Below are 16,689 nucleotides of genomic sequence, written 5' to 3'. Positions count from 1 at the left end.
CCACAGTCTTTGCTGATGGGCAGCAGGAAAGAGCAGGCTGAACACAGTTTTCCCAAATTGTGATGCCATGGCCACTTGGAGACAGCCACCCTGTGATTTGAACTCCAAATCAAACTGCAATCTTCCTCCATAGGCAAGAACTTGTTGACAGTTCAATGAAGGTGACTAAGGAAAATTAATTTTCCATCAATCAGAGTGGGGCAAAGGCTGTTCTTGCATTTACTTCTCTAGCAGAATGCCTCGATGGCCAAATTCAATAAAAGTTGAAATAAAAGTCAGGAATTTGGGGCTTGGAAGACACAACTCAACTTTTACAATGATCCTCAAAGTGTGATTTTTCAGCTGCAGATTCTTCTGGGACACCAAAAACCTCTACGAGCCCAGACCTTCAATGACCTAATTATCCTGTCTTATTTTTCAGTAATCTGTTGTTTTCCTTGTCCTTTGGTAGGAGAAGGAAATGTCCTACTTTTTGACAGTGTCCTCATGAGTGCCCTATCCTCAAAAAGGGAAAAAAATAACCCAACCATGTGGCAAACTCCCAATCATGAACCTGTGCCTGTTGATGGTGCACAGTAGGAACACAGAGAGTGCTCTTCCCATTTTATAACTTGTTGCACTTCCATGTTTTTAACATTGTAAGGAGTATTTTTTTTAATTATTTTTTTTCTGAAGCTTTATAGCAGTTGAAACATGCAATAGCTTGTGCTGTATCACATCCCCATTTAATCTCTGAGGATGTAACATGTATGTGTCCAGATGACTCATTTTCCCATAGGACAACTTCCTGATGCCCTGGACAGTCATAAACTTCAGTTTTCAAATCATGCAAAATATTTCCTCCCCTCATTTGCTTCCCTTTGCTTTAGAACGAAGCAAAATTATTATTTTAACTGAAACAAAATTATTATTTTCATAAGGCATTCATTTCTCCTCATACAAGACAGGAAATAATGCATTAAAAATCAAATATATGAGTAAGAATTGGACGTGGTTTGAAAACCCTTTTCTAACCTAATTTAACAAAGGTTACCAACCACTGTATACATGTATTTGAGGACATTCAAAAGTCCTAACTGTGCGCTGGGCCTGCATTCCAAAAAATCATCTGGATGCCTCCTTCCAATCCCTTTCCTTGGAATAATGCTCTCTGTTCCAAGCTCAAAAGTCCACGTTATCAGAGCCTGGGCAGCAATTGACTCTGAGCAGCACAGGCAGTTCACTTCCCCAGAACAAACAGCAATACCTGCTCCTATTAGCCTTTTTTACTCTCCTGAGAATCTTTATGTAATGTTGCATTAGTAGCCTTTACTAAATTAGAGAAGCAAAAGGGAAGATAAATCAATATGAATGTGCGTTTGCTGATATTGATTTTTCCTCTCATAGGCAGCATGGGAATATTGCGGCTCCTATTAATACAAGGAGTGGAAGAGCTTTAAATGGTTCTGTTTGGATAATTACCCAGTAGTTTGGGGAACTTATTCAAACTTCTTTAGTCTGTAATTCTGAACTAGACACTTCATGAAATCAATTCCTCCTTGCGAATAATCGCGTTAACACGCCGATGACAATTTCTTGACGTGGCTTATCAAGAAGAAGCCTAGGAGATGGAAATTCATAGCCTAGCCATGGAAATTCGTGGGAAAAGGATGGTATTTATGGAAAAAGGATGGTATTCATTGAAAAAGGATGAGGGGCTAGGCAATGTGAAGGTCAAGGGCAGCAAGGCTGCAGCAAACACAGAATTCTGCAGTTCAACATCCTGCAAGAAACGGAGCAGGAGGAATATTGGAGTCACAGCTTTGGGATTGGGGCTGTATTTCAGAGAGAAAGAACAAGGAAGAACAGGGCATTATGGAGTCTTCTGCTCAGGAAAAGACAGCTGGACCTCAGTGAATGAGGTCAAAAAAAGAAAGAAGGGTCAGACCATATGGTTACAGACTCCAGGGGTCCTGGAGGGAAAAATCATTTCCCAGAGAATTACAACAACCAGCCACATCCTGGAGCCAAGAAATGTTGCCAGCAGGTCCCAGGGAAGTCATCCTGGGAGCCCAGGACTGGATGCCCCATCTAGTTTGGGGCTGTTCAGTACAAGACACTGCAATAAGAACAAGTCCAGACCTCTAAGGGAATTAGGGGGTGAACCCCACACTGAATGAGCACAGGCTGAGAGAACTGGGCTTGAGGAGGAGATGACTAAAACAGACCTTTTGGCTGTTTTTAGGTGTTCAAGACAGGGTATAGAGCAGTTGGTGCCTGCCTCTTATCAGAGGTACAGAGCAAAGGCAGCAGAAAAGTCATAAAAGAGGAAAATTCCAATAAAACACAAAGAAATTTATTTTTTTTTATTATGAGGGTAATAAAATACTGGAATAGGCTGCCCAGAAATGCTGTGGAATTTCCATTCCTGTCGCTATTACAAGTCAAAGATCTGCCCAGATCAAACACTTTTACAGAAAAGGCAAAATTGGGATTTTTTTTTTCTCTTGTTACTATAGCAGTTGAAGTACAACATTCTCATTCACAGAACGAAGATCATATTCCTCAGTGCCACAGGACAGCTCAGAACCAATGCAACCACAAAACTGATGTGGTTATCATTCCCTCCTAGCAGAGCAAGATGGATTTGCCATGTGAAAGGAAAAACCCATAAGTCAGGCAATCTTATTCCCTCACACTGAATGAAAACGGATCCATCCCTGATGGGGTTAATGCAGATAAAAGGAATTGAAACTTCAGAGAAGCTTTCCATCATTTCATTGCTTGAAAAAAATTTTTAGTGATAAATAAAATGAGCCTGTCTCTCCTTTTTGACCTGTGGTTTTTCTGCACACAATCACACATCCAATACACCACCCAAAGCTCAGACAAAACAGCCCGGTTTATATAATTCTTGCAAACAGCAATATCGAAGATAGAACGCTCAAAACAGTCCCCCACGCCTTTTTCCTCCCTCCACATCCTAAACCACATTTCAGATTCAAACCACAGGCTCTATTGACACACTTTTAGGAGAAGTACGACTTTTAGGATAAAATGGGGCTGCTATTTGTCAGCTGGAGTTAATGATACTTAGACATTTGGAAATGTTAGACCTCATCATCTCCCTTGGAACTGCACAGAGGGCTTTCTACGTCTTGTGGCAACTGTTGCCAAGTAGTAGGGGAAACAGAGATGCTTTCTAGCAGGGTTTGTCATTTCAGAAATGCTTCCTCAGTCATTACAACATTTTTTTCTGGATGGTCAATCAACTTCTCCTACAATTGTTAAGCCTACATCTCTTTTTGGCTCGAGAGAAAATGTCTGGTGGTTTCTGTATCCCCCAGAAACCCCTCAGAGACGAAGAGACAGAAAATCTATGTGCTGCTGTATGTTTTCCAATTGCTCAGTGCTGCAGGAGGGGGGACTCTCCACAGGTTCTGTTCTGTAGCAGTTAAAGTGGCCTCAAAAATGGTCATGGCAAAGGGCAGTTGTGGGTAATGGCAACACACTGCTTGTCCATCCTTGTGCTCAGCATCTCCTTCCATCAAAACACCCCTCTTCATCTCCAGCTGCATGATCCACCTGAGTTTTCCTGCCTCCAGACCCACAGAGCTCCGTCCCTCTCCATTTCATTTTGTTCCTGGCTGGTGTCTCATTCTGGTGGCAAAGCTCCTTCAGTTCAGTGTGCCAATGCTGCCTTCTCCTCCTTGTTCCACCCCAGCCCTGCCTCCTGCAGTCCATCCCAGGCTTCCTGCTCCTTCCATCCCCTCGTGGCACCAGCTGTGCTTTGTGCCAGACCTGGATGTGTTCAGATGTTTCTATATTTCTGCACCAACAATGACACAACACTCTGAGTTTTCCTCCAATCCTCGTCTCCCCTTTATGATCGTGTTGAACAACACCTCCAGGTGCTCCTTGCAACCTGAATCCTGCAGCTCTGAAATGCTGTGTTAGCATTTGTAACAGCAGAAGCCATATAAAACAGCTGCAGAAGGCTCTTTCCTTAAAAAGCTGAGTGGCAAGTCAAAAATAAATAACCAAAACCACCCAAAAAAATGTCCTGAACCTGCTTTAAACTTGGTAGGTTTTACTAGTGATTCAATGACACAGCAATTTCATTGTAGATAAGAAAGCAAGCCCAGCTCAATATTATAAGATTAATTTAGGATGGTAATAAAATTAACAGATTTGGACAAACCAGCAAGAAAAATAAGAGAGGAAAAAAAAAAAAAAAAAAAAAAAAAGAGAAGAAGAAAGTCTGTCCTGTTACTCCTCATGGAAGCTTTCCTTTGAAAAATCCATGCAGTCCATGTTTCTGTCAGGCAAGGTAATATGCCTGTAAATTTAATCTGACAGAAGAAGCAGCACAGCATCACCAGAAAATGACAAAATCAGATTGTAGGAGAGGGACAGCCAAATGCCTCAGCAGCTCTCAGAATCCACCGAGGGAAACAAATTCACGCAGCTGTAATAAAGCCAGACTCAGACACTCACTGGAGGCTCGTGGTGCTAATGCCTTTAGTTTCCACTTCAAAATCTCATTCAAAAGTGCTTAAATCTTGTATTGGCTGCCTGATGGAAGGTGCCTTTGCCTAAATCCAGCCCTCCTACAAACCAGGGATAGGCTGCATTTATTGTATCCAAGGGCAACACTTCAAATGTTACCAAGTTTTGTTTTCTGCTTCAGTTACACAAATCTGAGCTCCTTTTTCTACCCAGGCCTTTCTTCTCCTATCCACAAAACCTAAAGCAACACAAATAATGACCAAAATGTAGGTTTGAAATAAAAATTGAATAGTTTTACTCTTCAGGAAGCTGCAAGTTATTGCATTTAAAATATAGAGGTAATTGTGGATCTTTATTGTAACTTGCCAAATAAAAAAAAAAAAAAAAAAAAAAAAAAAAAAAAAGGAAAAAAAAGTCAATTTTCAGTTTGGAAGGAAGCTTACTTTAAAACAAATATTTTCTTCTTATTTGTTAGCCAAATAAATGCAGTAAAAAATAAGAATGATCACCTAAGGTGTTGTGCCAAAATCATGCTATTATAGATTAGGTGATCTTACCTTAAAATAGACACTTAAAATAGATTTAAAGCCAACTTTAACTATAGAAGGTGCACCTGGAGGAGCAGAGCTGAAACTGCCACTATCAGCACAAGGATTTCCCCACAGCAATATCCACAGGCAGCTATCAAAAATACAAAACCACTGGGGGAATATTCAAAATCAAAATGTCACTTTATTTACTTGGTTCCTTTAACTTTGGGGGATCCTTCCTGATATTTATCTGCTCTCTGCAATTCAGTATTGTTGCAATGCTCTTCATCCACTTACAGCTGGAGCTATGAAATGCTGCATCACTCTTTAACAAACACCAACATCCTTCATTTACAAAACAAACACAACAACAAAACCCAAGAGGATTCTTCTGCCAGCTGAGAAGGAAATAATGCAAATTCTCTTAATAAAGTAACAGCCAAAAGTATGAAGTTATTTAGACTTTCTCCTTCTACTCCTCCAATTGGCTCAAACAAAAGCTGATGGGAATGTTCAGAACCCATAAAAAGATGTTTTGGCACTGAAACTGTGGATTTCTCTGCAACAGCAGCCATGGTTTGTGATGACTCCATTCCCTTCACAGGGCAAGAGCTGCTCTGCCAGGTGAGGCATAAAAATGAGGTCCTGACTCAATGTAATTATCTAATGAAACTTTCCATACTAGGAATTAATTAAACAGGGGCATCTTCCCTGCAAGCTGGTTGAAAAAACACCTCTAAAAGAGCCAACAGGTGTTTGATCCTTCTAATCACCAAATTAAATGGTGATTACCATGTGGTTGGAGAGGTTTTATCTTAGGGAAGATATAATTGCTACTGTACCTTATTAACCTGTGTTAATATTTTCAATATTTTGGTGGCTTGTCTGGCCACTCAACCGAGCAAAGAATAAACTGATGGCTCAAAACAGTTTCTATCAGGACAGAAATAAGGTAATGGCTGTCGAGAATATTTTATTGGACTTCAGCACAGACAGTTGTGGTAAGAAAATCCGGTAAGAAAATCCCAGAAAGAAAATCACACACTGGTTGCCAAATGGTCGCCTTCTCAGGATAAAAATCTAGTGTTAAATTTTAACTGTAATTAAAGTAGCATGGGGGTGGAAGTAAAGGAGTTTGCAAAGTTAAACCTCATGAGAAATGTTACTGCAGTTAGTGAATTCTGCCACGTTAAATAAATAAAGGAGGAGGGAAAAGCTTTCTGTAGGTTTTGACAGGATTTTTTTTCTTTGCCATAGCAAGGAAATCAACAATATATGTCTGGAATATTATCAGCATTAGAGAGAGAGACTGGAGGATGAAAACTGGATTTTATTAAGAGATCTGACAGAATCATACTCACAAATGTACAGCTATAGGAGTCAGGCAAATTTAGGGGATAAAGGCAACACAACCAGGAGAAATATTCCACACAGAAAATATTCCACACAGAAAATATTCCACACATCCTCTTTAGGTTTATCACACTCTCATTTCTGCTTATCTAAAGACAAGCCAGTGAAACCATACAGTCACTTAAAACACTGAAAATCTAACACTGATAAAAATAAACTTTTTTACTGATTTAATGTACACAAGGAAGATTTTTTTTCTTCTCCTGAATAACACTAGAATTCAATGCAATTATATTGGTAGAAACTCTCCCTTCCTCCTCCTGAAATAAGTCTTTTCCTGGTGTTAAATTTGGTTTTGCAGCTCAGATTACGCCCTCTGAAAAGTGGCTGCAGGTGAATCAAAAAGAATTTTTTACAATTCTAATGCATACATAGAAGTTAGAAAGGAAAAAAAAATGTAGCTCTACTAATGATAGTAGGTAACTTTCCTCAAGCTGAGCCACTGGCAGAAATTGGGGCTATAAAAAGGGAAAGGTCAGTATTTCACAAATAAATGCATGGCAAAAGGAGAAATAAAAGTTATATTTTGCAAAGTGATTATCATAGGAAGTAAGTCAAAGAAGAAAAAAAAAGTCCTTTGGTAAAAATCCAGGCAGGAAAAATGCAACCCTCAACTGAAAATCCCAGTAAATTATACTTAATTACTTTGTACACAGTATATGTGATACCAGAATTCCAAACCCAACAATGCCAGAGGACACTGACACTGCAGAAAATCCCAAAACAGTCTCATAAACTTCACCAGGGAGCCACAGTGCTGCTGGGGTCTATCTGGGGGCAGCTCTTCAGAACTGGAATGAAAGCAGCCAGATTGAGTTTTAGTGCAGAGAGAGAGCGTTTTAATAAATAAGAGAGAGTATTTTAATAATAGTCTGACCCTACAGTCATGAAGGAACCTTCAGCAAGTAATAAATTACTAACAAAAAAGACTGAAATTGTTTTAGGGCTGGAGTTAAGAAGTGGTCTCAGGGCACAGCTGAGAATTTCAACTTTTGAGCACGAGGAAAGTATTCCAGTGCAAAGCTACTGAGACCCTTAAGAAAAGTGGGTCTCAAATATGTATTTTTCAGCCCACATATTGCAACTACCATGCACTAACATCTGCAAACGGGCTGGAGAAGAGGGAGAGAGGAGAACAAGGTGCTCAGCACTCCACTGGCTCCAGCCATTTGTGCTGTTTATCAGGAAAAAAAAAAAAAAAAGGTGCAGCTCAGAGGAAGGAGCGAGTGTGGGCAGGGAGGGAGGCAGGCAGCCAGGGGAGGCTGTGAGCTCAGCAGGGCTGTGAGCACTTGTTTCTCACACAGTTCATTTCCTCCATCTGCCTGGTACACACCGAGGCCACTCACACACCTGTGCCAGGCCAGGAACAAGGTGCCAGAAGGGCAGGACTGAACCTCTGAGACCTGGGGCAGGGCTTGCACATGCTCAAATAAATCCACAGCAAAAATCACAGGCTCAGTGCCAGGGATCTGCTGCAGGAAGCATCTTTAAAAGTGTCACAGATTCTCCAATGTGAAGGTTTAATAAGTGCTTGAACAACTCCCATGAAAAGGGTCTGGCCTCACCAATCTCAACATTTGTTATTAAAGGAGACCTTCAAAATGTGATTCAGGCCTTAAATTGGCCTGAATGTTACCCACACAAAATCCTTTTCGTGCCACATCAAAAGCAAGATGCTGTTTGGGTTCTTTTAACAAAACAGTATCCAGGTAGGCAGAAGACAAAAAAAAAAAAAAAAAAAAAAGTGACATTCTAATTATATACTTCACAAAATTATGACATTTTGAAAGCTAGAAAATGACTTTGTTTCATAAACAAAATTACAGCAAAATCATTCAGGCTCGATTTTACAGTTATCATGAGCTACTGGATTACTGACTGGAAGAAAAAGAACCGTAGTTTAAAGAATCAATGTTTTTTAAGCTGTGACATTTTTTGCTGAAACATCCTTAAGTTTTTCGCTGCAGTGAGAATTCAGAGTGTTTCTCTTCTTAACAGCATCCTGTTTCATTGGAAAATTTTTAGTCTGCTATCAAGTGATCCCATAAAGCAGGGCAGAACTAATGGCTTTATTAAGTATATTTACTTCAGGCTAAATGGAAGGAGCAATTACATTCCACTTATGCAGGAAAACAGCTGGAACCCACTGAAGGTACCTCAGAGTGTAACAGAAAAACATTAAAAAGGGCTGAGCAGAAGCTTGACAGGTTTGCTGACTCAAAACACAATGTTAGGGAACTGTCTGTCCAGCTGTGTGAGAAAAGGGGGCACAGGGACCTCTGAGGGAGGTGGTAAAAAGCAGCTACAAACAGAAACATGCAGCCAAAATATCTGACAGGTCTGCTTCAGGAGATTTAAAGGGGCGGGGGGGGGAAGCACCTTTTTTAAAGTATTATTGATGGAGGCAGGAAAAGCATGTGTAAAGGAAAAGCCAAGGAGTGGGACTCCCAAGAGTTTCACATTTCTAAGCCTTGGTGGCAAATGTGGACGTTGTGGAAGCAGGAGAATTGCCAAAGAAATGGAGATGATGGTAAAGAGAAGCCCCAGCACATGAGGAGGAATGTGCTCAAGGGTGCCTGGAAACTGTGAATTGAGAACTATTTAATCAGCAAAAAGAAAGATGCACCCTAATGTGCATCTGTTAACTATTTAAACAACAGCTGACTTATCCTTCCTATTTACTACTTGTTCCTTTTTTTTTTCTCTTTGCCTTTTTATTCAGGTCATGGCCAGACCAAGGACAGTTTTCCTTGTCCACCACGAGCCCATGTATCCTCCTTGCTGTTCCAGGACCTGTAGGTCAGCCAGAGTTTTGCAGTGGAACTGCTTAAAGCCATTTTCCTACCACAGAAAACACTTACAGAATTCCAAACTCTAAAGCTGTGTTTCATCCCAGCCCCAAATGAAACAAGGTGGCTTTTAGACAAAGAGGAAGTGAGAGTGAGACAGATTATAACCAGACTATGTTCAGATGTTTCCTCTCCTAATAGATGCTCACAGAATAAGCTGTAGGCCCTTATTCTTAGTGATGTAATTTCTGGTGAATTATTCTTAGTGATGCAACTTCTGGGATGCAATAAAACCTATAAAGTCTCTCCTAAGTCTCAAAAACCAGCCTTTCTTTCTGTTCCTTTTGACAACATACCCACTCCTAACTCCACTCACTGTCCCTACATTTAATTCTATGAATTCCCAGCTTGTTGTGTCTCAGTTCTCTCCTGTCCTCAGTTTAAAAGATGGGAGTCTTTTACCTAGCCTTGCCATTTGTGCTCTTAGAACAGATGCTACTGCTCACTCTATCCCACAGGCTCCATCTGGCCTGGAGCAAGAAGAAAGGGAAGAAAACACAACAGCAGACCTCATCCCCTCTGTCCAGCTACAATCCTTTGGAAAACGTTGTATATTGCAAGCAATTGCAAATATACACATATATATTGCAAATAAATACATATATATTGCAAATATATATATATATTGCAAGCCATTGCAAATATATACATATATATTGCAAATAAATGCATATATAGTGCAAATATATATGTATATTGCAACCCATTGAGCCAGCAGCCACTACCACCACCCTGGTTCTTTCTACTCCTGTTCTCTGTGAGTAAATAAATCACCCTGGGAAGGTGGGGACTGCCACATCAGCCTGAGGGGATGAAGTAAAAACAACCTGCTCTTACAAGGAGTTCAGGGAAGAGGGTTATGCAAATCTTTCCCATGTAAGCATGTACTGAGTTTATCTGCACGCCTCATAAAGCTCGTGTGTTTGCTGTAAACTGTCAGTGCCAATAGATTAATGATAAATATGTGTGTCTGATGGGAAAACATGGCAACTGATGCCTTGGTCTTGTCCATCTGTTGCTGGCTGTTGGTATAGCATGTAACATATGCATATTATAGTGTGCTTGGTTAGGTTTCAGCTGCTTGTTGCACGTACTAATACATATATATATATATATTTGTGTGTGTGTATATATATTTGTGTGTATATATATATATATATTTGTGTGTGTATATATATCCACACAAGGGTTGTGTCCCCACCCTGGGCAGCTGTCCCAGTGCCCTGCCACCCTCAGTGTCAAGTTTTTCCACAAGCTGAGGTGGAACTCCTTGTGTTTTATCTTTGTGCCCACTGCTCCTGGTCCTGTCACTGCAGCCTGGCACTTTTCCCTTGGCCATATTTACATGTACTGATGAGATCCCCCTTAGGTTTCCCTTTCCTAAAGAGACCTAAAGCTGCACCAAGCAGGGGATAAGAGCAGCAGCAGCAGCACCATGGCACTGCCAGGGGGACAGGGAGGAGCTGAGGCCACCACCAGGCTCACTGGGTGACATGTGTGGGATGGGATGTGCTGTGGACACTCCAGGTGACCCTTCAAGCTGCTGTGGAAACACTTAGTGACCCTTCATACTGCTGTGGACACTCCAGGTACCCCTGTGAGCTGCTGTGGACACACCAAGTGACCCCGCGTCCCTCTTGTACCTCAGGCCCTCCCCATCCCGAGCGGCCGGCGCTCGGCGCTCGATTGCGGCGGCTGCTCTTGGGGCGGCGCGGCTCGGCGGTGGATTGGCGGGGTCTGCGCGGCGGGGCGCAAGATGGCGGCGGCGGCGCTGGGCCGGGGGCTGGACATCAGCCTGGCGGCGCTGCGGCAGCACGACCCCTACATCAGCGGCATCGTGGACGTGGCCAGCCAGGTGGCGCTCTACACCTTCGGCCACCGCGCCAGCCAGTGGGTACGTGCGCGCTCCCGCGCCCGCCCCGCCCACCGCGCGCGCCCCCGCGGGAAAGGGGGCGGGGCCTCGCCGCGGAACGCCCCGCCCCTTTTAAGGCAAGCCCCGCCCACCGGCGAGGTGTGAGGGTGGGGAAGTGGGCGGGGCTTGTTAGTGCCCCTCACATGTGCTCTGCCACCGTGCCCCATAAACGTGTCCTATAAACATGTGCCCTAAATGTGCCCCTTAGCCATGCCCTCTAAACATGCCCCCCAGACGTGTCCCCCAAACTGTTCCCTAGCTGTGCCCCCTAAATTGTTCCCCAGACATGCCCCTAAATGTGTCACCCAGGCGTGCCCCCCAGATATGCCCCCTAGACATGCCCTCCAGACATACCCCCCAAATGTGTCCCCTCCATGTGTCCCCTAAATGTGTCCCCCAAACTGTCCCCCAAAAGTGTACCCTGGGCATGCTGAGGAGCCCCAGGGTGCCCGGGAGTGGAGCTTTGGGGGGCTGTAGGGTGGAGGCTGAGGTTTAAACTGGGGTAGTGTAGGTTGGGGTTTGGTGTAGGGCTGTGAATTCTGCAGTTTGGCCCAAGGCCATGGAAGACTGGGGTTTAATCTCAGGCCATAAGAGATTGAGGTTTTACTAAGAGCTCTGAAAGTTGGGGTTGAGCCTGAGGCCATGGAAGACTGGGTTTAACCCAGGGCTGTGGAGGCTGGAGTTTAACCCAAGCCTGATTTTTAACCCAAGGCCATGGAAGACTGGGGTTTAACCCAGGGCTGGTTTTTAACCCAAGGCCATGGAAGACTGGGGTTTAACCCAGGGCTGGTTTTTAACCCGAGGCCATGGAAGACCAGGGTTTAACCCAGGGCTGGGGTTTAACCCAGGGCTGTTCTTTAACCCCAGGCCAAGGAAGACTGGGGTTTAACCCAGGTCTGTTTTTTAACCCCAGGCCAAGGAAGACTGGGGTTTTACCAAGGTCTGTTTTTTAACCCAGGGCTCTGAGCCTCAGGCACTCCTCTGCCCTTCCAACACCTATACAGGAAACCAAACGTGTGCACAAAAAAGTGATGGAGTAACCTGTGCTAAAATCATTGTTGTAAGATGTACAAACATATTTACCTTGGGGAAACTTTAGGTAATAGAACATTCAGGCTCTTGGCTTGCTGTCACAGTGAGACTCAGAGCCTGTGTCTGAAGAACCTGCCCAATCTGCCTTTTGTGTTGTTTTCCCCCATTTCTGTGCCAAACAGATGTCCTTCGAAAACTCCTCTCTCTTGCTGTGTGTTGTGCTCAAGTGTAGAATTAACCCAGTGCAATATTCAGTGTCGTGGTGCTGTGCCTGCAGCGTTTTCATATCTCATCTCAAACCCTGGCTCAGCTCTGTGCTGACCTGTGCTAGCTCCAGCCTCTCACCACCATGGAATTGGGTGTAATTATTTTTTCCTGGTTTATGTGAGAGAGCTGCTGGTAAAACAGAGAAAAGGGGGGCTCACTGAGCAAAATGCTGCCCTGTTTTCAACTTTCTTAATGTTCTTTCTCTCCAGGAGAAGACAGATGTGGAGGGAACACTATTTGTTTACACAAGGTGAGGACACTACATTCTGACAAATACAGGTGAAATCTGTGGATGTGGAAAAGCTGCCTGGATGAAATGCATGGGATGGAGCACGGCTGAATGAAATAAAATGCTCCCCTTTGATCAAAAGTGAAAAGAAAGTGAAACTGCCAAAAGCAAATGTGGGAGATAAAACACTCTGAAGGAGACATGACCTTGTGTTTTGATAAGACTTCCAAATGTGATTTAAATGTCAGGATGGATAATCTGTAGAAATCTTTTGTGTTGGTTTAGATAGGATTTGCAATTTAAAAGGGTCTGAACAAAAAAGAGTGAAATAAATAATGATACTGCTTAAAGGAAGAGAATGGCAGAGCTTTTGGAATATTGTCTCCCCTACTTAAGAAACTTTTATACTCCTTGTGTCTGTTCGTTTTTCATGCATATTTCATCCAGCATTTTGGATGGTTTTAATCTTTCTTCTAGCAAGAACTCTGTTTGTAGCTTTCAGAGCATCACTTTTTGCACCATTTGTTCTAACACACGTTTGTTCTGTAGTGAAGCCTGCCCTGTGCTGGGGTTTCCATGTTGGTGCCTCAGCATTTCCCTGTGACTGCAGGTAAAATCAGAAAATTACACAGTCAGCAGCTCTTGCTGAAGGTGTAACATCAAAGCAGGAAGTTACTTTTTCACCTTTTATATCAAGGAGGATTTGGTAGCCGAGCTGAGAAAGCCAGAGATGGACTGAGAGAAGCCCAAGAGCCTTTTGTGAGCTTTTTGGGAAATGGGAAATGCTGGTTTCAATCTTTGCAGCTCTCTTGTACCAGCAGTGGCAATAATCAGTGATTTTTCTGAGCCGTAAAATTGCCACCACGAGAGGCAAGAGCAGCCCTTTGCTGTGCTGGCACTGGGTGGATGTGGTGACTTGTGTGCTGCAGAACAGGAGCAGCATTTCCTGGTACAGGTTTCAAAGCTCAAGGACTGACAACATGAAACCTGGTCCTTCTGGTGGTTGTTATCTTTCACTGTTGTTTTTGTTGCCTGAGGAAGTTTCCATTTAGGGCACAGGTTGCTGCCTGGCTGCATTTTAGGCAGAAGTGTGGAACAAGTTGTGAACTGTGAGTAACATCATGCATCAGTTTTAACTTTAACTTTCTGTGACTTCAAACAAATTTATGAAGTCCTGTGGGAAAGACATTGCCAACAATGGAGTTTGGAGACCACTGGTGCTGCCTTTGCTGTTTCTCATTGCCTTAGTCACAATGTAAAATGATGTGACTGGTTTACTTGCCCTGACTTATTCACTGCCCAGGATTTCCCTTTTGTTTTTTTATTTTGTTTACTCCAATCCTGTAAAGCAGGTTCCTGTGTTTTGGTTTCATAGAGAAATCCCCACACCAGCAATTAAGCAGAGGTGGCACTTTCCCCAAATGTTTAGCCATCATCTTTTCCCTTCTTGCCAAACTTGGTTTGAAGGGAGTGTCTCCTGTCAGGATCATGACAGGTTCAACACTTTTATCTGAGTGACTTGAAGTGTAATCTCCATGAATGAGCAGAATGATTTAGTCATAGCATGGTTTAGGTTTATCATTTATCAGGAACCATTCAGGGATGGGGGAGAATTCACAGCTGCCCTGGGACAACCTGTTTTCACATGGTGACTTTCATCTTTACATTTTAGGTTGTATAGAAAATTCTTTTTGATGGCTGTTAGTGTCTGCATTTGTTAACCTGAGTGCTGAGATCCTGGCCTGCTCTGACTTGTTTTAATTGCTGCTTTTTAGTCCAGCAAGGAGCTGTGGGGTAGATGGTGCCATTGGATCATTGTGATGCTGATGGTCTGTTCATTTCTCATATATAACATAAGGCTTTGCCATAATTAAAAGGATTACTGAAACTGCAAGAGCCAATTGTTATTTCTTTGGCAACAAAATTAGATTTTCATAGTGTCTCTTAGAGATAAATAAATAATGGATTTGAAGCACTACACAACAAAGGAATTGTTGTGATTTCCTTTTTTCCTTGACCTGATGGGATTTCTGCCTGTTCCTTTTCAGGTCAGCCTCTCCAAGGCATGGCTTCACCATCATGAACAGACTGAGCATGGAAAATCGAACAGAACCCATTACTAAAGACCTCGATTTCCAGCTCCAGGACCCTTTCCTGCTCTACAGAAATGCCAGATGTGAGTATGTGACATGGGTTAAATACTGGAGTCAGGTTCTCTTCAGTCTGTTCTGGGTTAAGGTAACCCAAGTGCTTAGACTGCAGCATTCAAGGGGTGAAATTAAAGCATTTTGCTTTTTTGATGTGCTGAAAGAGAAGAATTGCTCACTGTTCCCTAAAATGCCACCCTACTAAAGGAAGTATTAGGATGTGCACAGGAGTAATCTCCTTTAACTGATAAAATTCTGGATATTTGTGGTTGCCTGGATGTGATGGGCTGAGAGAGACAGAGAAGTGTGTGTGTGTTTTCTGAACACAGCCCAGCCACTGCTGGGAAGTCTCAGCGTCATATTTGTAGCCTTGATTTTCTGCATAAAAAAACAGGCAAAAGCAGCCAGTTCAGAGCTGTGTTCTGCTGCAGAATTCTGTTCTCAGAGCATGTTGGGAGGCAGGTTGCTTCTCTACTCTGAGGCGTAACTCTTGACAACAGGATGCTGAGTCTAATTTAAACCCCACTGAAAGACAAAGCTCTTACTTTGGGCTTTCTGTTGATACTGCTGGATTATCTTTGCACAGGAATTAGCAAGTGTCAGGCAAGCTCAGGAGTGAGTGGAAGACACGAGGAGGCTTATTTGTGCAGGCAGATCTGCACACAGGCTGTTGCCATGTGCAGGGAGCAGTTGTAAATCCAGTTTGGAGCAGAGATTTGATAACCTGCTGGACTTTCTTATTTCATAAACTAATTTGGAGTGGGGAAATACATCAGGAGGGAATCCTGTTGTTCACACACACTATGTGGTAGAAGCAATAGAGAAAGAACATTCTAAATGGCCTAAATGAAACTGCTATTTTCGAGGCTATTTGCTAAGCTGACAAAGAATTGGGATTCAGAAGGAAACTGAAAAGGGTTGAAGACTTCTCCAGGCTGACCTAGACTCAAAATCAGGATTTTAAGTACTGTGACACCTCTTTATTCCATCTGATTTTAAAGGCTTTTTCTTATGTCTTGTTTAATCTCATTTCGAAACTTCATTAGGACTTTATGTATGTAGTTCATTAGTTATTAGTTACTATGTATGTATTATTGTGTATTATTAGTTATTATTATGCATTATTAGTTATTATTATATATTATTAGTGTATTAGTTATTATTATGTATGTATATACCAATATTTACCTTTTGAAGCCTGATCTATTAATTTTTCATTTTTTGTTGACACAAGTGGTATAATGAGCAATTAGAAGTTGTCATAATTCTGTGATGGCAGAAAATAGGTTTTTAGGCTGATCCCTGCACATAAATTGTAATTTATTTGGTTTTTTACTGTGAGAAAAATCAGAGGTTGGGGGATGTAAGCTCTTTTTTCACTTAGAGATGTGAAAATTTTAGATTTGCAGGGTCTCAAATACAAATAGCAGCCTGTGCTTCTGAGCAGGATGACTGGGTCTGTGCATCAGATTTTTACCAGGGTTTGACCTAACCATGGGAAAATCTATTCCTTTTAGCTGAATTGAGAATTTGGTCGTCTGAGAGCAGATTCATGTTTGTTTTACTAAAAAAAACTCTATAAATTCTATCAGTATCAGGTGAGTTCTGCTGTAAGGACATGTTACCCCTAGCTGTTTATCTTCCTAAAATATTCTTACAAAGGCTTAATTATTATTTCTGCAAGAAAACTGAAAGATTTGATATTTCAAGGGAAAAGCTGTTGTTTTCTCAGATTTTCATGAAGACATCTGTTTCCAGAGCAAATTGGGAACGCAGATTTTACCAACTCATTTGGCTTTTCCAGGTTTTCTTTGGGTCCCTA

The 16,689-nt window shown here is 42.3% G+C and overlaps 2 protein-coding genes across 3 annotated transcripts in view; one reads left to right on the top strand and one right to left on the bottom strand.

Annotated features, from left to right (window-relative positions):
- CACNA1C (calcium voltage-gated channel subunit alpha1 C) overlaps window positions 1-16,689 on the bottom strand; it is a gene marked incomplete at its 5' end in the record, with an annotated part of 450,110 nt that overhangs the window by 426,952 nt on the left and 6,469 nt on the right. The gene's annotated exons all lie outside the window — the stretch shown is intronic.
- The window catches only part of DCP1B (decapping mRNA 1B), a gene marked incomplete at its 5' end in the record, with an annotated part of 41,305 nt that continues 35,652 nt past the window's right edge, over window positions 11,037-16,689 (top strand). For both annotated transcript variants that reach the window (XM_083858957.1, XM_083858956.1), the window contains 3 exons: window positions 11,037-11,174; window positions 12,701-12,741; window positions 14,769-14,896. In XM_083858957.1, the coding sequence (XP_083715083.1) occupies window positions 11,037-11,174; window positions 12,701-12,741; window positions 14,769-14,896 (307 nt within the window). The remainder of the gene's footprint in view (window positions 11,175-12,700; window positions 12,742-14,768; window positions 14,897-16,689) is intronic.

Source organism: Zosterops lateralis, assembly GCF_965231275.1.
Source record: "Zosterops lateralis genome assembly, chromosome: 4".
NCBI lineage: Eukaryota > Metazoa > Chordata > Aves > Passeriformes > Zosteropidae > Zosterops > Zosterops lateralis.
This window is presented reverse-complemented; position numbering and strand designations above follow the sequence as displayed.